The 25,339-nt window shown below is 50.2% G+C and overlaps 1 protein-coding gene across 4 annotated transcripts in view; it reads left to right on the top strand.

Annotated features, from left to right (window-relative positions):
* Window positions 1-7,390: 7,390 nt before the first annotated feature.
* The window catches only part of PTCH1 (patched 1), a 68,775-nt gene continuing 50,826 nt past the window's right edge, over window positions 7,391-25,339 (top strand). Inside the window, exons 1-2 of one of the 4 annotated variants that reach the window (XM_081150537.1) lie at window positions 7,392-7,481; window positions 17,469-17,661. In XM_081150537.1, coding sequence (XP_081006663.1) covers window positions 7,479-7,481; window positions 17,469-17,661 — 196 coding nt within the window. In that variant the 5' untranslated portion in view covers window positions 7,392-7,478. Of the gene's footprint in view, window positions 7,482-15,380; window positions 15,821-16,404; window positions 16,778-17,468; window positions 17,662-25,339 lie in introns of those variants that run through there. The other 3 variants (XM_081150538.1, XM_081150539.1, XM_081150540.1) reach the window with 3 other exon arrangements.

Below are 25,339 nucleotides of genomic sequence, written 5' to 3'. Positions count from 1 at the left end.
CAGGTTTCCCATAGAGGGGTATATAGGAGTGGGATGGATTCAACCTTTCTAGATTATGCCAAATTATTTTACAAAAGCAAGTAACCCAATCAACACTCCAGCCATCAGTAACCCGAAGTTCCCATGGTCTCATAGTCTTACTCACACTTGCCATGGGAAGGGTAGAGCAGATTTTATGTGGACAGATCCCACTGCTCTCCCATTTTGCCGGCAATAATGGAATAAATGCTCATATTTGACTTTTAAATATTGCCAATCTGATGAGTATGAAATGGTATTTCCTGGTGTTTTTAAGGAAGACGGCTTTTCCATTCCACAGTCCCCAGCACCTACCAGAGGACTATGCACGTAGTAAAGATCACAAGTCTTTCATTTGATGGAGAACAATGTGACAAGTACCATTACAGAGGAGAATGTTAAGAACATATTTGTAAACTAACCGAGTGTCCCTTGGGTCTTTAAATCTAGTTGCACATCAGAATCACTGGGTATCCTTTCTTCCCATTTTATTACAAAAAACTTCAGGCATACAGGAAAGTTGAAAAAATCTTCACAGTGAGTACCCACACCTAGAACCTACCATCAGCATTTTACTCTACTTGCTTTGGGGCATTTTTGTGAAAAAACATCAGTTCCCCAGGGCTGAGATTCTGATGCTATAGCTCTAGGATGGGAGCAGAGAATCTATTTTTGTTCCCTCGGTTTCTGTTTTTAAACTCCCCAGGTGATTCTGATGAGCAGCTAGCCTTGGAAACCATTGCCTGAAGGAACTTGCTGCCGTAAATAAAGAAGACAGGTTTATAATTGGCCTAGCAGTGCTCACTCTTTCTAGGGAAAAAACAGTCCTACCAGGTGCCTACGGCCATCTTCTTAGACCCCCGGCATTCCTAGGAAATGTGTCACCCAGTGTCAGTTCTGTCACAGTGGGGTGGCAGGTTCCTGGGGACAGCAGCTCAGGTCCTCTCAGCCTGAGAAGCCAAGAACAATTCGGCTCCCTCTAATCATCACAGGCATAGAGAGGAACTTGCCCTTCAAACCCAGGCCGGCTCCTTTCAACATTTGGGTGTTGTTATGGGATGAACTGAATCCCTCCAAATTTATATGTTGAAACCCTAACCCTCAGGATCTCAGAATGTGACCATATTTGGAGACAAGGTCCTTAAAGAGGTAATTAAGTTAAAGTGAGGTCATGTTGTGGCCTCTAATCCAATATGACTGGTGTCCTTACAAGAAAAGAAAATTGGGAGATACAGACATGTATCTCCATGTGAAGATACAAGGAGTAGACAGCCATCTCCAAGCCAAGGAGAGAGGCCCCAGAAGAAGCCAACCCTGACAACACCTTGATCTGGGACTTCAGGACTGGGAGAAAATAAATTTCCGTTGTTCAAGCCCCCCAGTCTGTGGTGCTCTGTTATGGCTGCCCTGGCAAACTGGTCCAGGTGTGGAGGAGAAGACACCAAGCCTAGAGCTGGGATGGCAGTTTTGGGGGCAGAGATGCTGATCATGCTGTTAACCATGATTGTGAAAGGGGGGGAGGGCACCTAACAGGAATAGGACCATAGTTGTTTAATGATTATTCCCCTTACTAACTACAGATAAGAACTTTTCCTACACGCCCTGGGAAACTGAAGGATGTGCTGCAAGAAGAAAGACAGAGCTGTAAAAAGATGAGACACCTTGGGGCCTGGATGGGTCCGTTGCTCAGAAAAGAAAATGCAGACAGAGGACAGGATGGGCTTTGATTTGGTTGCTGTGCCTGGAGCTTAAACCCCCTCCAGGAGTTTACCTTAGGAACACTGACTATTCTCAGATCCTAGGAACTGGTGGAACTGGGTTTTAACACCATTGAAAATTAAATACCCTGTTATCTATCGGACTTCAAGATCATGGAAGGAGACCGGACCAGAGACCCTGCAGCCATCCCCCACCCCACCCCCTTACCCCTTGCATGAAGCCTTATATAACCATCCAGGTAATAAGGGAAGGGCAGAGCAGATTTTACATGGACAAATCCCACTGCTCTCCCATTTTGCCAGCAATAATGGAATAAATGCTCATATTTGATTCAACCTTGTCTCTGCTTAATTGGCTGAAGCAGCAACAGGCAGCCCAGAGTTCTAGCAGGACAGACAGACCCAGGCTCCCACCTCCCAACTTCCTCCAAAATGGGCCTCCATCAGCAATGGGTCAGAGTTGCTGAAGAAGGTGCCACTGTCCCTAGTGCCCTCCACGTGGGGGCTGCTGCTAGGAAACAGCGCACACGTCCTTTCCCGGCCCCAGCTCTTCAGAGGGGTGCCCTACAAACACAAGGAGTAGCACCGTCTGCATAGACAGGGGATCTAGAGCCACCAACAGGCCCCAGAACACAGCGTGACGACAGGGCTGGAGGCTGCTTCAGCTTCTCACTCACACCTCAGCCTGCCCCCAGAAAATCTCCCTCTCATGGAGCCTTTGCTTCACAGCCTGTTTCGCTCGGAGTGGAAGTGAAGGTCGACTCTCTCCTCCAGATCTGTAATCATGCAGTTTAAGTAAATGACGTCAGGCTCTGCACCCCCCACTGCCCTGCACCCGGACAGTGGTGCACTCTGAGTAGCAGCAATGCCAATTGTGGAAAACAGCTCCTCCTGCCCGGCAGGCTGATTGTTACGTTTGCTACACTTAGTAACTTTTTCAGTCCTCTCAGATGCAGTTAGAACTTCGGGATCATTTTTCTGACCTGCTTGGTGGCAATAAGCTCTTTCTCGTGGCTATGACCCATCCCAGCACCATTCCCACCAGCCAGCCTGGAAACTCTACCTCCCACAGTTTAAATCTCCCAAGCATTTTGTTTCTTGCCACATGCTTCATTGGCAAGGCTGCCCTGCAGGTCTCCTACATGGGGGGATCGTCTCCTCAGGGAGGGGTCCCGTGTGGACATCAGTTGCAAGAGGAAGCAACTTAGGTAAGTTTCATTTTTTGAGGTAGGGAGTTCCACAGGTCCCTCTCTCTCTCCCTGTTTCTTCTTGTCCTGAGATTGTCTCCCATCTTTGAATACTGCACTGCTTCCATGGGCCTCCCTGCAGAGGGTCCTCCGGAGCCTCTGGTTTATGACCATCCAGGTTGCACTCCACCCTTCTAGTTTTCAAGCTTTTTGCTCACATTCTTCAGTTGTCGAATCCTGTTTTACTTCTCCCTGTTTCAACAATTCTCCTTTTACTATTTCAAGGCATTTTACCATTGTAATTCAATTGTTCATTCTGTGTCCTAATTCCAACCTACTACCTTTAAATATTTCTTACCCCTCCAGTCCTTCACGCCCCAATTCTACATGGTTGTTTGGTTTGCGGGCATCTTCCTGGCAGGAAGGAGGGAGGGGTGAGGGTGGTAGAATTGGAGTCCCTACATTGAGCAACATCGCTTCTTTTCTTTCTTTTCATTCTTCTTTTTTTTTTAAAATATATCTTTATTGATTCAGAGAGAGGAAGGGAGAGGGAGAGAGAGAGATAGAAACATCAATGATGAGAGAGTCATTGATCGGCTGCCTCCTGCACGACCCCCAATGGGGATCGAGCCCACAACCCAGGCATGTGCCCTGACTGGGAATCGAACCGAAATCTCCTGGATCCTAGGTCAATGCTCAACCACTGAGCCACTCCAGCTGGGCAACATCGCTTTTTATGAAAGTTTGATCTGTTTGATCTAGTAAAAAGACCTACGTGCAAGAGTGGCATTCATCCCGAGGAGGGAGGCTTCTCAAATACAGACAAATGTGTCTTTTGCACCCCCAGTTATTCATTTGAAGCATTCCAGTTGCTGGAGGTTGCTGTGGGGGAGGAGATGAATGAAAGTGCTTGAGCACCCACTTTTAGTAGGAGCCAGGGAAGAGGGAATCCTAGATGAAAAACGTGTGTGTAACGGGCAACAACTGTGTTTCAAGTAACAACAGATATTCAGAAAGACAGAGCCAGGGATGACCTTGCCCATCAACAGATCTGATGATGCTCATGTGGTCTGTTTTCACACCTACCCCTTCCTCCAACACCCCAAATGTCTCCATCTGGTCCTCCTTAGGGCCCTGAAACCTCCAGCTTTGGAGTTATTCCTCTGAGGATGGCTCTAATAGTCCAAGTTAACTTGCAAATGTGTCCTCTAGCAGCCTCCTCAGCCATTAACACCTTGGTGCCAACCGGCTTATCAGAGTGGGCAGACTAGAGCTGAGCTCTGTGGCCAGGGCCTTGTCAGTCACTGACACCTTCCTGCCAAGTGGGTTATCAGACCGGCAGCACTGGCGCTGGTTTTGCAGGAAGGGATGAAATATAAGCAACTTTAGGAGGGTGGAGGCGGCTGTTCGATGAGAAAGAGCCCACCCTGGTGGGGAGAAATACTACAAGGGAACAACCTATGGGGCACTGGGCACTGGGAAGCATCTACCTCCCACTTGATTTAACATTTCCAGCATCTAAGAGTAGAGGGAAGAGATGCACAGCACCATCACTTTCAAAGACTGATTTCGGAGGAAGGTAGAAAGGACAGGATGCTCTTGGGAGAGGATATTTCCAGTGAGTTCTCCTTCCAGACATTTCAGGTTACAACACCGAAGGTCTCTCTCCCTGACTCATTACACTACTGCAGCCCAACTCTGACTGCTTAACACTCAGACCAAGCTCGTCTTTGCTCCCAACTGTAAAGCATTTGACTGAAATAGGATGTAACGTGAACACGCTCAGTCTTAACCAAAGAATGCAAGACCATAGATCTGAACAGCTCTGTAATCTCCTTGTTCTGCACTATAAAGGGGGGGGGCGATTCCACAGGAGACTCGTGCAGGACCCCACACTGCACGATCCCCTTCCAAGGCCCTATACTTGATTTTGGGTTTGTAATCCTGAGTTCCTAAAAAAAAAGCGTTCCCTTCCCCAACTGCATTAAGCCTCTGGTCCCACAAAACCTTGTGTACCTCTGATTAGCAGCCTTGGCCACACTCAAGGAGCATGGAGCCAAGTGTGCTTGCATGAGGGTCTTCATTTTAATCAGGAAAAGCAAACTCCACAGTTCTGCTGGGATCTCTCCACAAGACCAGTGAAGGAGAGTTTGCCACCACAAAATATGTCACTTTAGGGTAAGGATCATTTGAGGCTGGTTAATTTCAAGAAACGGCACACCTGGGAGAAGCTCTAAAAAACCAAGAAGTTCTCCTTTGTAAAGACGTTTACTCTTCAAAGGGAAATCTCCATCTGCAAGGCTGTTCCCCTCACTCTACCTGACCTGCTTTCACTACCAATGGAGGAGGAACGGCTTAAATCTGCGCAACACTCTTAGTCCTGTTTACTGGGCTATTCCCGGCCACCCCCCATAACCGGCTCTCCAGCCCCAACATCTTTTGTCTCCAGTTGAGGCAGGTATTTAAGGCGCCTGCTTCTACCATTTTGAGAAGTTACTCTGTGTTCCTGGGTCTCTCCCATCTATAGGTGGTAAACAAGTATTACATTGTAATTTGTTTTTCCCTTGCTAATCTGTCTCTTGTTAATTTGAGTGTTAATCCAGCCAGAAGAACCTTGGAGAATGGAAGATGATTTTCCCTCCCAGGCACTAACAAGTTTGTATTGTGGGCCGTTTAAATGTCCCTTGCTAAGCTGTTTCTCTGTTTCCTTACCCCGGCTTCTCTCCCATGTTCTAGGCTACTCTATTTGGGGATGTATTTATACCTCCTTCCTCACCCCACCCACACTCAGAGCAGGGTATGAATTGAGTCCTTTGATATGCTACCAATGTAGTATTTCTGAGGGAAATATTGCTGGGTTTGTTTTTCCAATTATTATGACTCTCAGGATCCATGCTCAGCTAATATCCATTTATGACTATTTTTCACTAAAGTAAATTGGTATGAAATGACTTTTTGGACCAGGGCTGCCCAGCATTCCAACGTTTAATTACTTAATGTGTCTCAAACACAAACACTCTGGAAACTGAAATGACCCTATTAAAGGGTGGTATATCATCTTCGGGAGAGGGAGATACATTGTGACACCTAGGGTTGCTGTTGTTTTTAAATCACACGTGTAGACACACACACACACACACACACACACGCAGCCCTGAATAACGCTAGTTAACATTTGGTAGTTTCAATCATTCACCTTACCTCTCCCCCATAGCAGTAATTCATCTTTATTCACAATGTGGTCCATTTAAAACAGCCCCTATCAGTGAGAACCAGTTCGCCCTGCAGGTCTGAGCAGATACCGTGTTAAACAGGGTCCTTTCCACGGGGCAGAGGCTGAGCCGGGTCTGCGGGACCCACAGCACTTCCGGCGGAGCCAAGCGCGCTTCATTCGGGAAGGCAACGTGGGTGGGAGCATTTGGGTGGCATACCCCAAAAACCACAGTAATTGGAAGGGAAAAAAAGCAAATATCAATTAGGGACTCCTCGGCCAGCTACCAATCTTGGTTTCCAAGGGACTCCACCTTGGCCTCTTCAGAAGGAGCGGCTGCCTAGGGACCTCCGACAGAAAGGACACGAATGCACATCCATCTCGGCGCCTCAGCGTTCCCCCGGGGAGGCTCTTGTTATCTGCCCGGCGTCCCTGGCTCTCTGCCGCCCTGTCAGCCTGTGGGCCTGTCAACCAGAACGCTCCCAGCTTCTCAGGGCCTCCGTGGGAACGCGAGCAGGAAAGGGCTCGAGCACTGACAGGCCGGTGGCGGTCCCCTGCAGGGCGCTGGGCGCCCCGCATCTCCGGGAGAGCAGGGGATGCTGAAATGAGCTTTCCTGCCCTCCCGGCCCCCACCCCCAGCCCCGGGGGTCCGGCGAGCGGCTAAATGTTAGCAAGGAAAGTGTGTGGAGTGGGGGAGCACAAGATGGGGAAGGAGAGGCGGCTGGCGCAGCCCCGGGGCCCAGCGGCCCCCCGCAGCCGCAGCGGCGGGGGGCGGGAGGGGGCGGAGGGGGCTCGCCCGAGCTCGCCGGGCGGGGCGCCTCCCAGGAAGGCGGGGAGGGGAGCGCGTGTTTACCCAGGAGGGCTGTGCTGATAGCTCGTTCCTCGAGTTTACTTTGCTTTCCTTGAGTTTATTGTAAAGGGGTAAAGTTTTCGGATCTGTCACGTGACCCTGACAGGTCCTGCCTATGGCGCGGCAGACCACCCACGCCGAGGGCCATGGAACTGCTTAATAGAAACAGGCTTGTAATTGTGAGTCCGCGCTGCACTCCGCCGAAAGCCTCCGGCGGCCCCGCGCGCCGGGGTTTTTACACTTTCCGTTCCTTTTGTAAAGACGGAGGAGGCGGAGGAGAAGACCAAGACCAAGACGAAGAAAAAGACGACGACAAGGGAGACAAAGAGACCCGCAGCGACCAGGCGAGGGGGAGACGAGGGAAGACGGGGAGCAGACGGAGGAGCGGAGGACCAGAAAAGGGGGGCGCCGGGCAAAAAGGAATTGATGTGAAACCCAAGCCCCGCGTCCGCGCCATCGGCACCCGCGCTCCGGGCAGGGCTTGACGGCCGGCTATGGTGAGTGCAGCCGCCGCCACCACCTCGCCCTCGCGCGGCGCGCGCCCCGGGGACACGGCGCCGCGGGACCCGGCGCCCCGCGCGGCGGAAAGAGGGCCGGGAGGGCGGCGCGCCGGGGCCGCCGGGCTGGGTGGGCTGCGCCGCCGGGGAGCGGTAGCCGGCCCCGGCTCTCCGCGCTCGCTCGCTGGCTCGCACACTCGGGGCCCCCGCCCCCCGAAGCGGCCCCGCGGGGCGGGGAGGGGGCTGGCGGCGGCGGGCCGGGGAACGGCTTCAGGGGGAATTCTCACGGAGGGGGTCGCCTGGGATCCCATTTGCACGCTTGAAAGGGTCGCCACCTTGGCTTCCGCTCCTCAGCCTGGTGGTGGCTACTGAGTCGCCAGGGGAGGCAGAGCTGGGATGGAAGGGCTGGTGCGGAGAGTGACAGCGCCGGGGGGAGGGTGCGGGCCGAGCGCGCGCGCACCCGAGCGAGCGCTCTGGTCTCCTGGGAGCTGGCGGAGACCTGCTGGAGACCTGCTGCAGGGCCGGGCGCACGCTCCCGGCGCCGGGCCGGGGCCCAGGGCTGAGGCCGAGGCCCCTTTCCAAGACCCGGAGCTCAGACACCCCCTCCCCGCCGCCGTTGGTGGGAAAAAGGGCCAGCGGGGCTTTTTCGAGTTCACGAAGGGGCCACGGGTAGATGGTATGTGTTGACTTTTTCACCCACGGGATCGGGCGTTCTGGTGCCTGCCACCCATTGAAGAGGGGGGCCGTTCGCCAGAGCGAAGGGGGCTGAGAGGAGCCCTGAGGTGCCGGACCCATTCAAACTCCTTTAGTCCTGGTGCCAACACTGGACACCAGGACAGGACCTCCAGAGACTGTATCTCTGGGTGGCATGTGCTATGTCTCCAGGCATTTAAGTTTATGTTTAAAATGACTCCTAGTGTGTGGATGATCGCTAAGTCCAAAGTTTTCAGATATCAATTTCTGTCACCTAAGAAGAACCATATGGAATGTAGTCTGTGGAAGACACCCAGAGACCTCTATTTTCCTAGACTTGGGAGAGAAGAGCATCTTTTTCCCTATTTTTCCTTCCTTCATCCCTGGGGAGGGGAAATATGTAGATAATACAGACCCACATGGGTGGCTCTAAATATTTAATAACTGGACAGCTGAGGTCTTGAACTACTGCAGCAGTCCTATTCAGCGTTCGGAGTGCTCCATTTCCCTCCCTCCCTCCCTCGTCTCTTCTTCCTCTCTTTTTTGGCTCTAGTAGTTCAACATGCAATTAATCGCCTCCACAAAGAAAGACAGTGCTTTCTGGTGTCATCCTTTGTTACTGTAACATTATTTCTGGGTGGCACCTCAGGATAAATTGTTGCCTCAGGTGCATTGTGTGCCCATGTTATAAAACATGGGGCTTTCAATTGTGGGTTTGTGTGTGTTCCACTTGTCATCCAGCTTCCTTCCACAAGGCGGTAAAACACCTTTGAGTCCAAGATCTTTTTATATTAAAATGTTGAAAAGAGATAGAAACCAATAGGCCAATTCTCAATTTGGGTATTACCTTCATTTCAAACTCACTAAGAAGTGTATCGATCTTCTGGTTACAATCTAGTCATAATCAAACAAGCAATTTGAATAGGAGTCTGCACCATTTGAAGCTATTTTGTGAAAGAAAGAAAAAAAAGCATTTTTTTTTTTTTTTACCAATTGTCTTCAACTTTCTAAAGGAAAACTGATGAGCCAAATCACTGTGAATTAAAATATGTCTTCTCTGTCTCCCTCCCTCCCTCTCTCTCCTCTCTCTCTCTCTCTCTCTCTCTCTCTCTCTCACACACACACACACACACAGACGTACACACACACACCTTTTATTTTCTCCCGCCTCTGCCACAGTGTATAAAGCCCTATTGAGACATGTAGGCGTGATGTGTAAACCGGATTAGCAGTATGAAAGAAAGACACACAATAAGCTGGAATTGTTTTACTTCCCTTTCATTTCTCATGCCTATATCTCTAATAAATTTGTTGCTCCAGCAGTGGGTCAAAGGGATCATGTTGCTCAGCTTCTTTTTCATGCAAGACCCAATGACAGAGATCACTGAAGTGAATGGTGTGCCTTCTGCCAAATGCAAAGCTTGATATAGATATATTAGATGGGGAGATAGAGGTGAGGCAAGAGAGAGATGGAGAAAGAAATGTTCAGAGTGTGGGCGTTTCCAGAATACATCTCTATCCATTAGAGTAAAGTAATGCGGCTGAGAAGATATTTAGACAAGGGAGGAAATCAATATAAGGGTCCATGCTATGTTTGATTTCAAGTTCATTGTAGGACCTGAACATTTTCTTTGCACTTGGTGATATTCCCAGCAAGAGAATACCAGTAATAGCTTTGGTATTGCATAAAGCCTAATTCCCCTTTTCAAGCTAGTATTTGAGCCTGGTGTAATAAATGTGGAGATTTCTGGGACCTTCTCAGGACATCTCCCCTATGCTACCGCCCCCCACCCCTGGCTCACTATAAGCACAAAAAATGCCAGTGCTCCTGGGTTTGTGCTGTAGATCCCTCATTTACTCCTTTGTGGAACTGGGAGCAGCTTCCCATTAAAGGAGATCAGGGGTAATTAGCAGCATTATTTTGACAAGTTGGCTAGAGCTATTCCCTTTCCTCCAGTTCTGAGGAGGGGGGTATAGGGGAGGAAACAGAAGGTGGAAGGGAGAAGGGGAGGGAAGTCATGGTTAGGGGTTTTACATTCTGTGGCTGCTGAACCTACCCCCCTACCCCCAAACCTTTTAGACTCATTTTCTACCATCACCTTTTATAAGTAAATACAAAAACTACCAATGAGAAAATAATAAGGCATTCTTAGGGAGCCCAGGAAACGTGATGGATGGTGGCATACTGGCTTGAATTGAGTCAAGACTCAACTCTTAATCAAGGTACCTACTTTGAACTGCTCAGGTTCTGGCCCATCCTGGGGTCTCCATCCATAAATATTACATCAACCCCCCAATTCCTCTCCCCATCTCTCTCAACACGACTACTCTGGAACTTAATGTAACATTTGCAATTATTTGCATTTGTGGAAAAGGGTATTAAAATTGGTAGATAAAATTATAACATTACCCAAGGGTCAAATTACTAGAATACTTGACCTCTATTCATTTGTACTCTGCAAAAATGAGTTAAATTACATTAGATTTTAAAGACCCATTTGGTTGGATCTGAGCAACCAGTGAAAAGTTCAGTCTCACTATGGTTTCTCATTACTCCACCAAGTCCAGCTCCCACAATTGCTTATCATTGGAATGTCCAAACACAAAGGGCAGATGTTTTATTTCAGTGTCATCATTCAGATAATCGGATGTCATTTTTGAGATGTGGCGTGGCCATGGATATTTGAAGTATTGAAGCAGAGAAGGAAGATCTGAGTGAATTGTATTTTAAGAGTTTCAGGAATCTCTTTTGGAAACAAAAGATTCCAATGAAATCTTGGATGGAGATGGGGAGACCAAAATGACAATTGATACATTGAGATGAACTTTACTTGGGCAGGGGATAGAACACTCAGCTGTTGCCCCAAAGAGAGCCAGCAGGTCCTACTGGTTGAAAAGGCTCAGAGCTGTCTTTTATTTGGTAACTCAGGAGGGGAAAGGCCATTAAAGGGACTGTCTTCCCAGCAGACACCTTTTCAGGCCTGGTTCCTCCAGCTAGCCTCATTTCAGGTCTGGGGAATCCTAGTGGTTAGTTGAAGTTAACAAACCCGGTGTGGCACAGCGGTCTCCTGCACAGGGCATGCATATTAAAGGCGACAATGCTTACAAATGTAAATAAGGGCAGATTGGTTAGGAACAACATTATCGCTGGGAATGTCGCACTCGCATGCATCAGCAATGAGGCAAATTGGGGGCAGCCTCAGCCCTGACCACCCAAGTTGAGCAGGCTTTTACACGAGCGCCTCTTCCCTTTCTTAAAACGTTACAGAAACAAGGCCAATTAGATCCTCAAAGTAATTCATCTCCGTGTATGAAAAAAGCAGACCACAGGGGAAGCGGCGGGTGGGGGGTGGGGTGGGAGTGGGGGTGGGGAGATTAAGATAGCGCTTGTTAGGGCCCAGGCTGGGGATTCCGTCCTGGAACCGACCGGCAGAATTTACAGGCCAGGACCATTGTGTGAGATGCTGAAAACTTAACCTATCAAACAGCGGGTGAGGGAGCGCAGGGAGCTGAAAACCCGGGAGATCAATGTTCAAAACGTTTAGGAATTAAGTCAAACCGAGGAAATGAGCCCGAGTGGAAGAGGCTTGGCCGCTGAAATGGTGCACTGGTGGCCGCAGCCAGAACGGCAGGGTGTGCAGCTGCGTGCGGAGAGGAACGGGGAGCCGTGATGTGTACATAGCCTTTAATTTCATTTCAGAATTCCACAATCCAAGCAGCTCCACTGAAATTGCTGTAAATAAAAGATTGGTAGGAAAAACTAATATTTTGGTCTAAAATGTTGTAAAGAAATTTGAAAAGATAAACACAGCAACCTGTCTATGGCTGCATGGTTCCCTTGCCATACAGCATACCTCAAGTATAAAAACTGACATGGAAAACTAGGGGGGGCCACCCCCCAAGTCTTTAAAAAAATAATTTTCAGCTACAAGCACGAAACGTCTGCAGAACCATTCAGGAAAAAAAAAAAAAAGGCAGAATAAATCACCTTTCCTGCTGTTTGCTATTTATCCAACATAATAAAGATAAGAATTTTGCTCAAAGGTTAAACTTGCTATAGTCGAGCCCAGTTCTCCTGCGAAATTCTTTATCGGTGTACGCAGTACCATTTCCACTGGACAGTGCTCGCCTTCCCTTCTGGATGTTAGCAGCCCTTCCCAGAAACGCACACAGAATCACGTGCTCCCTCGGAGTCCTGACTTTTGAATTTTCGCGCTGGCTGGGTACTCCGGGCCTCCTCCGGATCCCGTGAATACCCCCAGGCATTTTTCTCTTTGTCTCTCTATTCTACAGGACACCCTACCCCGCCCGGGGTACCGCACACAGTTTGCCGGTTCGAGGTTCAGGGAGCAGGTCTCCCGGTGAAATCAGGAAGCAGGAGAAGCTGGAGGGAAAGTAGCGGGGCTGGGTAGGGAGGAGAAGGGGGTGAAAAGGGAAGGAGAGGAAAGGGAGAGGGAGAGGAGGGAGGGGAAACCGCTGAAGAGGAAGGAAGAGGGCGGGGAGGGCTGGCCGACGGGCCCCCCACGGGGGCCGCGTGGGCCGACCCGGTGGCCGGTTGGCAGCGCCGCAGCCCCTCTCCGGCCGCGGCCGCGGGGCGGGTGAATGGAAAGGGACCCGTGCGCTCAGCCATTGGCCGGCCGCGGGAAGCCGAGCGCGCATTGGGCAACGTAAGGGGGCCGGACCGCCTTCAGGAATGTACTACGGCGCGTCCGGCACGTCCGTCCGCGCCGGCGGGGCGCGCGCCGCGCCTGGGCTCCCGAGAGGCGGTTCTGGAGATGTGGAGGCCGCCGGGCGCGAGCCGGACGCACCGACTTCCTACCTGCTCGCCCCGGGCCGCGCGGGCGCGGGGAGTCCGGGAGCTCGGGCGCGCGCACCCGGAGACGCGCGCGCGCCACAGGCCTCGGGGCCGCGGAGCGCGCGCGGGCCGGGCCCGGGGTCACGTGAACACGTGAGCTCCGCCCTCTCCCCCGCTCCTCCCCCTTTCTCTCCATCTGGGTTTCTTTCTTTCCTTTCCTTTCTTCTTTTTTTTTTTTTTCAATGAACACACACCGTGTGCATCTTAAAGCCACACGGCCCCATTTCACGGCTTCAGTCGGCTTCTTGCTGCCGCGCGGTCCCTCTGCCTTTGAGCCCCAGTTTTTAAAAAAGAAAAAACAAATACGAAAACGAGGCAGAATCGAGGGTTTGGGGGTCTGGACCGTATCTCAGGGAGGAACTTAACTTGCAAGCGTAAAAAAAACCTCACAAATTACCCTGCCCCCAAATTATTTTTAAATAAAAAGGGGAGCTATGTGGACAGTTTAATTTGACTCGGGCCCCAGGATCCACCTCAAAGAGTCGCGTGTTTTCTACCCCAATGGGAAGCGAAGCCCCGGGATGTCTCGGTGACACTGGCCGCAGTGTCCCGACAAGTCCTCGCCATCAGCCCACAATTTGTTTCGAGTGAACCCAACATCAAAGCCATTATTCTCCCGTACGTCACGCTATTAATAAATATAACAGGATGCGTACCAGTTTTTCCAAAAAGTTTAAAACAGGCTTTAAATAAATAAGGACATGTGGTTAATTTTTTTTTAAAAAAAGGGGGGGTGACTAAGCCCAAATAAATCCAAAATAGTCAGGAAAACGTCTTCCTCAAGGAAACAATTCCGTTTCTCTGGGTTGTTAAAAAGATTCTGTTGTTTCTCTTTTACATATGTCACATTAAAGATTCAAATAAAAACGCCTCTGCCTCCATGAGAATGCTTCAGTGTCTGGATTCCACGTTCATAATACACGGCCTCCTTCAAACCCGGACTGTGCTGCCTTGGGGTTTTTTTAGGCGGGGAGGGGGCGAGGGAATGGATTTTAAGAGAGGGTTTCTCTTTCCAACGTCCTTACTTTCCTCTTTAACTTTCTATTTTGTTTATCTTAATGCTAGGCGTTGTTCCCTGCAAGAGTCTAAGTCTTCTCTTTAGTTATAAAAGAAAAGAGAGAATGAAAAAAAAAATCTGGCACATACTGGCGTACTATCCACCACCCTGTCATTATTGGTGCAGGCCTGGGAATTCAAGCCGGACCTCCCAGTATTTGCTGCAGCTTGAGGCCAAGGTGCCTCTGAAAGGGTTTTCTTTGAGGAATTTCAGAAATTGTTTAAGCGCTTAAAAAAATATTACATTTCCCCCCGTGTCTATCTCGAGGCAAATGTTCGTGGGTGTTTGCGTGTGTGTGTGTGTGTGTGAGTGTGTGCGCGCGCGCTCAAAAGGCGTCTACAAAAAGAAGATACTGTTGAAAAGAAAATAAGAAAGAAAGGGGGGAGGACATTCCTTAATGGAAGTATTGCATGCGAGAACGTTGGCGCTCTTGGAGGCTCCCCCCGAAGCCGGGATGCACACACTGGGGTTGCCTACCTGGGTGGTCTCTCTACTTTGGTGAGCTGTTGCTAAGCAGCTAATAATAGTCATGTTTGCTGAGTAATTTCTGCCCTCCGTGAGCCAATCGCGTCGCAGAAACCCAAGCCATCTGACAGCCCCAGGGGCGGGAGCTCCAGCCTTTTTCTCTTTCGCTCGCTCTCTCCCCCTCCACCCCCTCCCCTCCTCCTCCTCTTTCTCCAAATGGAGAGAGTTCTTTTTTTTCTTCTTCCATCTCATCTATTGAATCAAGGAGCTGCTGCGGCCGCTGCCCGCTGCACACACACAGAGCGGAGTCCCCAGGTCCCGGGAGCGAGAGAAGCGCGCTGCACGGGGGCAGAATGGTCCAGCGGGTCGGCGAGGAGCACAAGAAAGCAGAGTCCGGGATCGAGCAGCCTCTACGAACCCAGCAGCCAGAGCCCGAGCAGCAGCTTCTGGAGCCGCCACCGCCAGCAGCAGCAGCCGCGGGAGGAGCGGCGGCGGCGACTGCCCCGGCCCGGCAGCGCTGAGACCCGCCGGGCACCCACAGACCCTGCGGCGGCGGCTCTGTGCTTGCCCTCCGCGGCGCCGAGGGAGCCAGCGAGGCCGGCGGGAGCGGCGAGGATTTGCTGGCGCTTTCTGCAGTGAAGGGGTCGCGGGGCGGGGGGCGGGTAGGGGGAGTTGGGGACCGCGAGGAGCGCCGCGCGAGCGCCCGAAGGACAGGCTGGCTCCGCGCGCCGGCTCTCGCCCTCCGGAGAACTGGATGTGGGCAGCGGCGGCCGCAGAGACCTCGGGACTCCCGCGCAATGTGGCAATGGAAGGCGCAGGGTCTGACTCCCCGGCAGCGGCCGCGGCCGCAGCGGCAGCAGCGCCCGCCGTGTGAGCAGCACCAGCGGCAGCAGCAGCAGCAGCAGCGGCGGCAGGTCTGTCAACCGGAGCCCCAACCCGAACAGCCGGCGGCCAGCGGCGTCCTCGCGATCCCAGCGCCTGTGCGCGCCGGGAGTCCGCAGCGGCGGCGGCAGCAGCGCGCCGGACGGCCCGGGAAGCTTCGGTTCCCGCGGCCGCGGCGGCGGCGGCAACATGGCCTCGGCTGGTAACGCCGCGGAGCTCCAGGATCGCGGCGGCGGCGGCAGCTGCAGCGGGGCCCCGGGCCGGCCGGCTGGAGGCGGGAGGCGCAGACGGACCGGGGGTCTGCGCCGCCACCCCGCGCCGGACCGGGACTATCTGCACCGGCCCAGCTACTGCGACGCCGCCTTCGCTCTGGAGCAGATTTCCAAGGTGCATTTCAAACTCTCCTCTCCTCCTTCTCTCTCTTCCCTCCTCTTCCTCTTGGGGATCGCCCGGCCACACACACACACACACACTCGCTCGCTCGCTCACTCACTCACACACACACACCTCTCCAGGAAAAGAAGCAGACAAGCGGGGATTGAAAAATTCAAACCCTCCCTCCGGTCCTGGGAGGAAAGGGCTGTCTGAGGTCCGCAGGGGGTGGAGGGTGTGTGTGTCTGTGCGCGCGCGCGCGCGCACGTGTGTGTGTACACGCGCCCTCCCGGCGTGCCTTTTCCGGAGCACTGGAAAGCGGTCCGCAGTGGACCACCTCAAGGGCGGCCGCAGCGCGGCACTGCTCGGCGCCCCCTGTCTCCGAGCCCCCTCTTCCCGCGCCCCTGCCCCAATTTACAGCCCGAACCCCTGTAATGCTGCCACATTTCTTAACCTCTTGGAGGGGGAGGCGGAGTAGAGAGAGGCGGAGAGAAGGGGGGAGGGAGCCGAAATAAAGGTGGTTTCCTTTTTTGGCAGCCGGTTTTGCTTTTGTTGAGCAGGAAATCTCAGCTCCTTTAAAAATTATCCTTGGAAGAAGGCATCTCCCCTCTTTTTTCCCCAGTTTTTGAGCCAGTTCTCAGAACCTTGGGGGAAAAGGAAAGTTGTAAACAAATTGCCACCTTAAATCCGCGGTCCCGGTTAGCGGAGCAGCCGGGTTCATTGTGTTTACGAGGCTCGTTGAAATGTGTGGAATCTGGGGAAGGCGAGCACCCAGACAGGGGCCTGCCGGGGCCGCGGCCACCGCCAGGAAAACGCCGCCGCCAGGAGCAGCTAGCGCCCAGTCGGGACCCCAGTCTGCGCCGGCGTGGGCCCTTTCCCTGTGCACTCCGCTGCCTTTTACGTTTACCGAGAAGGGAAGGGAGAGGAGGGAAAGATCCATGTGGCTGCCCTCTTCCGAACACAAATATTGTCGTAAGTTGCAGATGGCTGCCCCACTTCCTAATTCAGCTCACACAGCGTCTCCCAATGCTATGGAAATGCGTCCGGAGTGAGCTCCCGTGGCCGCGCTCACCACGTGGATCCCTTACTACCACGCCGGGCGGGGGACAGAATGGGAAATTCCGCACTACATTGTTCCCCAAGCGCCCTAGTTCTCCAGTCCCTGTCCCCGCAGGGGCGCCCCCAAGAAAGGTGAAGGATTTGCGCGGAAGGGAGCCGAGCTTTGCTGGTTCTTAGATGTTGGGCTCCTTCGCAGAGATTACGCAGCCCCTCCCTTACCAGGTTCGGCGTGGCTATTGCCTGTGTTGAGTGATTCATCTTTCTGCCTCAACTTCCCCTTCCCCTGGTATTTGAATTCCCCTACCCCCCGCCAAGGCCGCTCATCGCAGTCGGGGACGCTGCGCAGGCCACGCGTGGGGGCGCCCCTGCTGTCGCCGAGGTTCAACTCCCAGGCTGCAGCCGGATTTTGATTTATGCCCAGCCAACATTCCCCCCCGCCCCCGCCCACGCCGCTCGCGTTCTGTGGTGCGGGCCCGGGTTCCCGGCTCCAGGGCATCCCCCACGGCTTTCGCGGGATCCGCCGGCGGGTGCGCGCAAGCGGGCGTGGGCGCGCGGGCCGCGACTCCCGGGCGCTCACCACTCCTCCTTTCTGCTTCATCCTCAGGGGAAAGCTACTGGTCGGAAAGCGCCGCTGTGGCTGAGAGCGAAGTTTCAGAGACTCTTATTTAAACTGGGTTGTTACATTCAAAAAAACTGCGGCAAATTCTTGGTTGTGGGCCTCCTCATATTTGGGGCCTTCGCTGTGGGATTAAAGGCAGCTAATCTGGAGACCAACGTGGAGGAGCTCTGGGTGGAAGGTAAGAGACCCGACGCGGCGCCCTCCCGTCCCCCACCCCGGCCCCCTTCCCTTCCCTTCCAATTGATAAAGATATTTGCCAGCACACACCTAGAGCACTTCGGTGGCGAGCGAAAACCCCTTGCCCGCACCAGGGGGAATTGTTTATTGTTTGGGCGCCTGGCCTGGAGCCAGGCCCGGCTGACAAAGGCCGCGCTGTAATCTACTCGGGGCGCTGCTCGGTGCTAGGTGTTGTGGGAGAGAGCGGCGGGGGCGGGCCGGCGGGGACGCGGGGCCCCTCCGCGGGACAGACCACTGCGCGGCCGGGGGCCGCGGGGCCTGCAGCCGCCGCCGCCGCCGCCGCCGCCGCGCCCCGAGAGGCGGCCAGAGGCAGGCCTCCGTGCTCCTGGCTCGGGTCCTTGGCTTCCGTCCTCCCCCACCCCACCCACCGCGTCCAAAGGGAAAGCAGGGGGGCCGCGGAGAGAGGCCACCCCTCCGGCTGGAGGGAGTGTGCGCGCCCCCGGCGGCCCGGGCCGCCCGGCTGGGGAGGGCGGAGGGCGGGGGGCGGGAGCAGCGCGGGCCTGCGGAGGCGGCGGCGTGTGTGGTCCTGTTTTTGGACAGCTTTCAACTCTGGGGGAAAAAAACATTTGTCTCAAGGTACAGAAAAAAAAAGCGAGGAGGTGGGGGAAGGAGTTGAAAAAAAATCTGTAAAGTACAGACTGGAACGCATGTTTGCAAAGTAGATTAATGTTTCGTCGCGGGTGGGGGCTTTTAAAATGGAATTATTCTGGGGGGGGGGAGGCTGCGTTTTACGGGCTGAAAGAAATGTGCTTTAAGAACGCGGGTTGGGAGGGAGGGGCCACGGGAGCTCTCCAAGGGGGTTCTGCCAGCCTTTTAACTGCATTCCTCAATTGGGGCGCGGGAGGGGGGGTGTCTTGAAGCCTTTTTAAGCAGTTGTAAATTTAAAATAGATCCCCCTCTCCCTCACGGAAACATTTTACATTCTTCTGGTGATACAGGTTTTTTGTTTGGGTTTTTGTTTTGTTTTGTGTGTGTGTGTTTTTCTGTTCGTTGTCTTAATTCTTTTTGGAAGGTATCAGTCTTGCTATTTGGAAACAAAAATTTTAACCACTGAACACTGCCTTGGCTCTCTTACAATGGGATGGGAGGGAGGGATTGAGGTAATTATGTAGATATTTCAAACTAGAATATGTGGAGCATTCCTAGTGAAAGTTACCAAAGACAAAATTTGGAAGCATGAGTTACATGCATAATCGCTCCCTTTCAGGATGCTGTTGAAGAATTTATGAGAATATTTTGTTACTTTTGCCTTGTTTGTGAAGATTCAGCCTTCAGTGTTTTGCAAACATATGGTGAAGCCTTTAGTTGAGAAGTGACAATTAAAATAATAGTCCAAATAATTAAGACCAGAAAACATTCTTGCCTTAAGTAGCTTGGTAATTAATACAGAAGTGTTATTTGGATTGAATCCATGGGGTAATTTACCTCAGTGCAACACTTCAGTGTCATTGGTAGATAAAAGAAGGGTTTTATTGACCACCTATGATGTTCTAGCAACAAGTTTCCTAAACACCTGTAACATCCGTAGCACTGTGCTAGGCACTGTAAGGGACACTGAAGCATATGACACTCCCTGAGCACAAATTCATGCGCTTGAAGCTACTCGGATTAAATGGACTTGCACTAAAGTTGAGCCCACAGTTGCAGTTTGTGGTGAAAGTCCAATGAAAAAAAGGAAAAGCTTTGATGGAGGTGGTGAGGCAAATTAGGGCGACTTGGAGAGAGAGGGGATGAAGGAGGGAGTCTGGGCAGCAGCTCAGAAAAGGGGGTCAGGCTGAGGCCCAGAGGGAGTGGACAGATGGCAGGAGAACCCCCCGGTGGGAATGGGGTGCAGTAGCTCAGGTGGGACCTGGACAGTGGGGCTGCAGTTTGGAAATGTGATTGGCTAGACAGTGGGGTGCTACCTGGGGTCTAGGACAGAGCAAGGCATGAGTTCAACAGAGGGGCCCCCAGCTCTGTCCACATGTTCACATTCCACCATTTTTTTCCGAGTACCAAAAAATTTCTTGGTGGTTGCTGATGAAGGATAATTTTTTGTTGTTTTGAAGAAGACTTTTCAGTAGACCTTTAATAGATTTAAAGAGAAGTAATGTAACTTTATTTTTTTTAACATTGTATATTTCTAGAAGCAATATGATTCTACATTACAGGCACATTTTAGTTCCTGGAAGGAGGAATGACAGGCTTGGTAGGGTCTCACCAGGCTCCATCTTAGTAAGAGTGTTGGGGCCTGGCACAGCTGAGACGAGGCTCATTTTGCCTACTTTTGGCCTCTGAGCTGTTTTCCTTCCCATTTGTCTTCTGGCAGTTTCAGTGAGGCTCACTGGTTCTTCAGCCAGACGTTATCTACTCTATACTATCACTTGCTGAGCAACGACCATTACCATTTATTATTATCACATGCCTTATAACTCAATAAAGTAGCTATCTATTATCTTTGTTTTTATAACATGATAGCTTATGTAATGTTTTATATATAATAACTGAATTATTGTCCTCTTTTATATGAGAAACTATGGATCCTCCATGCCACCATGATCACTTTGCCTACTAATGACTTAAGTCGGCGATTTTCAACCTTTTTCATCTCATGGTACACATAAACTAATAACTAAAATTCTGCGGCACACCAAAAAATATATTTTTTGCCAATCTGACAACATACATGTATAATATTGATTGGTTTACAAAAATTAGTAATGACCTACCCTTTTTGCTCCAAAGTGACTTTTTAAAAAATCACGTGCCTATGTTTATATGTAAGGATTTCTAGTACCGAAGATTAACCAATCAGACACAACCTCATTATGCGACATGACCAATAAGATGTGACTCTGTTATATGACCTGTATGTTTATGGTTCAAGACAGGGCATTCGCACTGGACGGCTGTTGTCATATTTTTTTATTTGACAATCTAAAGGAAAAGAGGTCAGTACCCCTGACTAAATTATCAGGTATTACATGTTTTAAAAATTCTTGTGGCACACCCATTGGAAATCCCTGATTTAAGTCAACTTGGTCTCCTGTTGCCTTGACCTCGATTTGTCACTCATTCACGCACTCACTGTGTGCTAGATTTTTCCCCTGTAGAGGAAGCAACAGTTTGATAAATGCAAGTAAACTTAACCAGGGAGGCCACCATTCCAGTTTATAATTTTAAGTCAAAGTAGAGATCTGGTTTGTTATATGGTGAGTTTACTGTTCATGTCAGCAGTAAGTAGTGTATTTGCTTTCAGGAGTAAGAGTTCCTTGCTGTCTCACACTGTAGTAAAGTAAAAGGACTACAAACTCAGAATTTAAGTTAATTTTGCACTTTAATCTCTTCAGTTCCTCATCACTGTCCCCAAAGAAGTCTATTAGATGGTGTTTCCTTAATAGGGACTGTAAATGTTCTGGGTACAAACAGGGTGCTTGCTTCTACACTAAATAAACCAAGTGACAGAAGTTGCATGTTTCCCTAATTAAAAAGCAACAGAAGAGAAGAAAACATAAGAGATTTTACGGGGAGAGGAATGCCGTGGGACAGTTGGGAAAATTCTATTTTTTCCGTGATTTTAAAAAATGCCACGTATTTATACACAGATGTATACACACCCACAGGCAACTGGAGATATAGGTATGTCTACATACAAACATACATGTGCAGCATGGGCAAAAGTAAGTTTACAGTTCATATGGAAAAAGGTACAGGTTATGATTATTGCAATAGCTTTCTTAACTCAAAAGAACGTCACAGTGGCACAGTGCACTTTGGTACAGTCTCATAAGTGCTTGAATTGCTTCATTAGTTACACATTTTTGTAGTCTTTGAAAATCAGTAAACAAAGCTGAATTTCAGTGACCTCCCTGAGTCAGCCCCACTGCCTCCTAGGTGGTTGAATTTAAACCTACTTTGCTCACCCCTGTAGGTAGGTAGGTAGGTTATTGATAGATCTCCACTGCCTTTGCGCTTGTGTGTACACATAGACCTACTATGTATCTGCCAAAATAATGTTATTTTTTTACTGTAGGCAGCAAATTAAAGGTATTCTTTGATTTCTCTTTCATGCCTTGTTTAACATGCAGGGGAAACGTGGCTTTATAAAGACAGTTTAATACATTGGCTGCAATGTGCAGACCAACATAAGCTAGATAAGGAAGATTTTCTCTCTTTTTTATGGCATTGGTGATAATAATTATTCGATTCTGTTGTTCAAATGTTCATACGATGATTACCTTTTAAGAAACTCAGTATACATTAGATGTTAGCTTGAGTCTTAGGTCAAGTAAACAATGTCGAATCTAGCTCACTTGTGAATGGAGCCCTGAAGTATGGTAGAAGGATCTGTGGAATGATGATGTGGACATCTGCTGTTTCAGAAACACATACTAGTGCCAGCAAGGTCAGGGAGAGACTAATTGTTATTTAAAAATAAAAATACTTATTAAGCACATACTCTCAGTGCCTGCTCTGTTCTAGGCACTGCACCAAGCTCCAGAGAGCACAGTCCCTGCTGTCAGGGTACCACCACCCAGCAGGCATACAGACCAATGGCAGATGGCAGGACAGCCCCAAGGGAGGGAGGCCTGAGACAAGCACAGGGGCTGGACAGTTGGGGATCATGGGGCATTACAGGCTGAAGGAACAGCATGGGCAAAGGCTCAGAGGACAGGGGTTCTCCCAGTGCTTGCCTTTGGCTGGAACATCAGGTTTGAGGTAGGGAGCCTAAGGCTTGAAGGTCCAGCCTCCTGGTGGGAAGGTCTTTCGATGTGTGTAGGGCTTTTGCTTGGGGGGGAGGAGGGGAGCGGCTGCCAGCTTTTTTTTTTTTTTTTGTAAGCCAATCTTTGTCGTATGACTTGCATTAGTGTTTTTGCCCTCTGGTGCCCTCCCTGGTATCAGAGCACTTCACCTGGATCTCATCCTTGTGGGCATAGAAGGGAAATGCTTTATTTTTAGTCTTGCCCATTTCTCTGTTGGCTTTCATTTTTGCTTAGCATTTTATTCTCCTGTTTCCCTTAATGTCTACCTCTTCACACTCCAACCCCCTCTCAGACACGAGTTTGTTGTCATGATATCCCAGTGGCAGAATGTTCCTTTATATCTTTGAACTTTCTGGGTTTTTCCTCGAAGCTGGCCCAGCCCCTGGCCTCCTTTGCTGCAAAAGGGAACAGCCTTGAAATGAATCCATATTGTTTTGTGTTTATTTATTAACATCTCTGGAGGCCAGCATCAAGGGACTTCAAGGGAGGAATGACTTTGATTTTTTTTAAAAAGAGAAATAGAATTTTTTTAAATGGCTGCTTGGGGTTTATAAGTATTCTCAAGTTCATACTTCCTCGCTAGCGTTATGCCTTCAGTGTTCTTGGGAGTTGTAGGAAATAACTGAGCCTCACCATCTCTTTTTCTTAGAACAAGGTTTCTCACTACTAACATTTTGGGCTGTGAAATTCTCTCATGTGGGGCCTTCCTGTGCCTTGTAGGATGTTTAGCAGCATCCCTGGCCTCCACCCGCTAGATGCCAGTAGCACCCTCCTATTGTGATAACCAAAATTGTTTCTAGTCATTGGCAAATGTGTGTGTGTGTGTGGGGGGGGGGGGTAATGCACAATATCGCCCTGATGTAGAACCACTGGTTTAGATAATAGATTCTGATTGGAAGACCCATACCGTGCAGCTGGAAGGCATGATTATGATGGAGTTGTGACTGCAAGTGCATGGCCTTGACAAATGCATGCATTTTATTCTATAAGGTGCTCTCCCATCCCCAGATTTACTGACCCAGGTTAACTAATTTTTTTCATGCTAATTTAAAATTTTTGGCTTTTCTTAGATTACATTAAAAATCAAATAAATACATCATGACAGGTTGGGGGTGGGCAGGCCATGGAAAAAAGAAAAAAAAAATTATATTCAAGTACATTTTCCTGAGATGACTTAATTTTGCCAGATAGACCTTGTTGCATTTCAGCTACAAGTAGGCTGAAGGGTTTTGGCATGGAGGTGACTTTGTAAAAACCAATAAAGACACCAGTGGATTTTGTTCATATTGAAATAACAGCTTTTTTCGGAAGTCCACACAGCACATTATTAGCTCATTGGTGGTCTAGTTCTCCAGATGTTCCTATCACAAACCACTCTTACCCAGGTGTCCTCCTGCAGCAGAACCAGAGGGACTGAGTCAGCCAGCAAAAGGTGGGAGGGGTTCTGCTTTCACTGCCCTTCCCAAGGTAATCACCCAGTTTCTGTTCCCTGGGGCTGTCGGTTTTGCTGAATTTCTCAAAGGACAAAGACAATACATTGCAACTCCTTTCTACTCCTAGGTTCCCTGTGCACTTTTACAAATTAAGGACGTGTTTATTGGTTAAATCCCAACAGTGGGCACATATACAGGTGGAAGCAGTTGTGGCATTTCTTTGCTATCTGGAGAAAATGTTTAAAACAATAATCGATTTAAAAATAACCAACAGCCTCAGGTGCCTTCTCCCCAGGGCAGCTGACCTTGTGAGTCCTTCCTCTCTCTGCTGCCTGCCACGCTTCACCTCCAACAAGTTTCGAAGCCAGATTGGGCGATGGGGTGTTTCAGATGCACGAAGCGCCACTCGGAGCCCCCGAAGATGACAGCTTCCAGATGTACGAACTGCCGGATCCGTTTGTTTGGATTATGCGCCACAGCTGATGGCGAGATTAACGCTGGCTGGACAAGCTATGGGAGATTTGTCTGGTTTCCACAATGCCATGTTTATATTTCATTGGGATTTCTCCTTCAAAGCTGACCTCCCTGTGACCCCAGAGCCCTGTCCACTCAGGCCGAGCTGTAACTTGTCTGCCTTTCTCGTGTTGGGGGGCGGTTCACAGCTCTCCAGTGGAAGGGCTGCTTCTGTGGCCGCCCCCACTTTGTCCGTGCCAGCTGTCTGCCCAGATTTAGCCACTGAAGAGTAGTCTGTTCTACTGGGGCGGGGCAGGTGTGTTTGGGGGGTGTGTGTTTGACATTAAACATCTTTTTGGCTTTTGAAGCAAGTATGGAAATATCTTTAAATTATTTTAAAGGAGACCAGATTTTAATAGAGGCCATTTTGCAGAAATATACTATTTTAATATAGCACTATTTTGACAATATTTTGGGGGAAAAAGGGAGTTCCAGCTACATGTGACATCCCTAAATAATGGTCATACCCATTTGATTCTGTTATTATGATACTATTTCCTTTGCCCCTCACTGGGTCCCTGAACCCCTTCTGCTTCCTCCCTCCTCCCTCACCCCTCACCCTCTACCCCTTTGCTCACCTTTACCTCTGCCCTCCCTCCTCTCCCTCTCCCTCTCCCTCCCACCCTTCCGGCTACCCACCTCTTCCTAAACTGCCCAACTAATTTCCTCCCAGTAGATCTCAGGAGTGACTAGTGTAATATCTGAAGTGGTAGTAAATCCCGTTAGTTACAAACTGACAGGGAATTATGTATATTTCAAACATATTCGATGCAGAGCTACCATGTGCATCATTGGGGTTCTTATCTTGGTGAGGGTTGGTTCCAGGCCCATACCTTTGATGGGGTCTTATCAGCAGAAGATGTGCTTCCCCTAATGAAGGGTCATGTCAATTTTATGGACTTTTGAGGGAAATTTAGGATCCACTGACCAG

The sequence above is a fragment of the Miniopterus schreibersii genome (assembly GCF_964146895.1).
Source record: "Miniopterus schreibersii genome assembly, chromosome: 11".
Taxonomy (NCBI): Eukaryota; Metazoa; Chordata; class Mammalia; order Chiroptera; family Miniopteridae; genus Miniopterus; species Miniopterus schreibersii.
The sequence above is the reverse complement of the archived record's forward strand: the minus strand, read 5'-3'. Positions and strand labels throughout refer to the sequence as shown.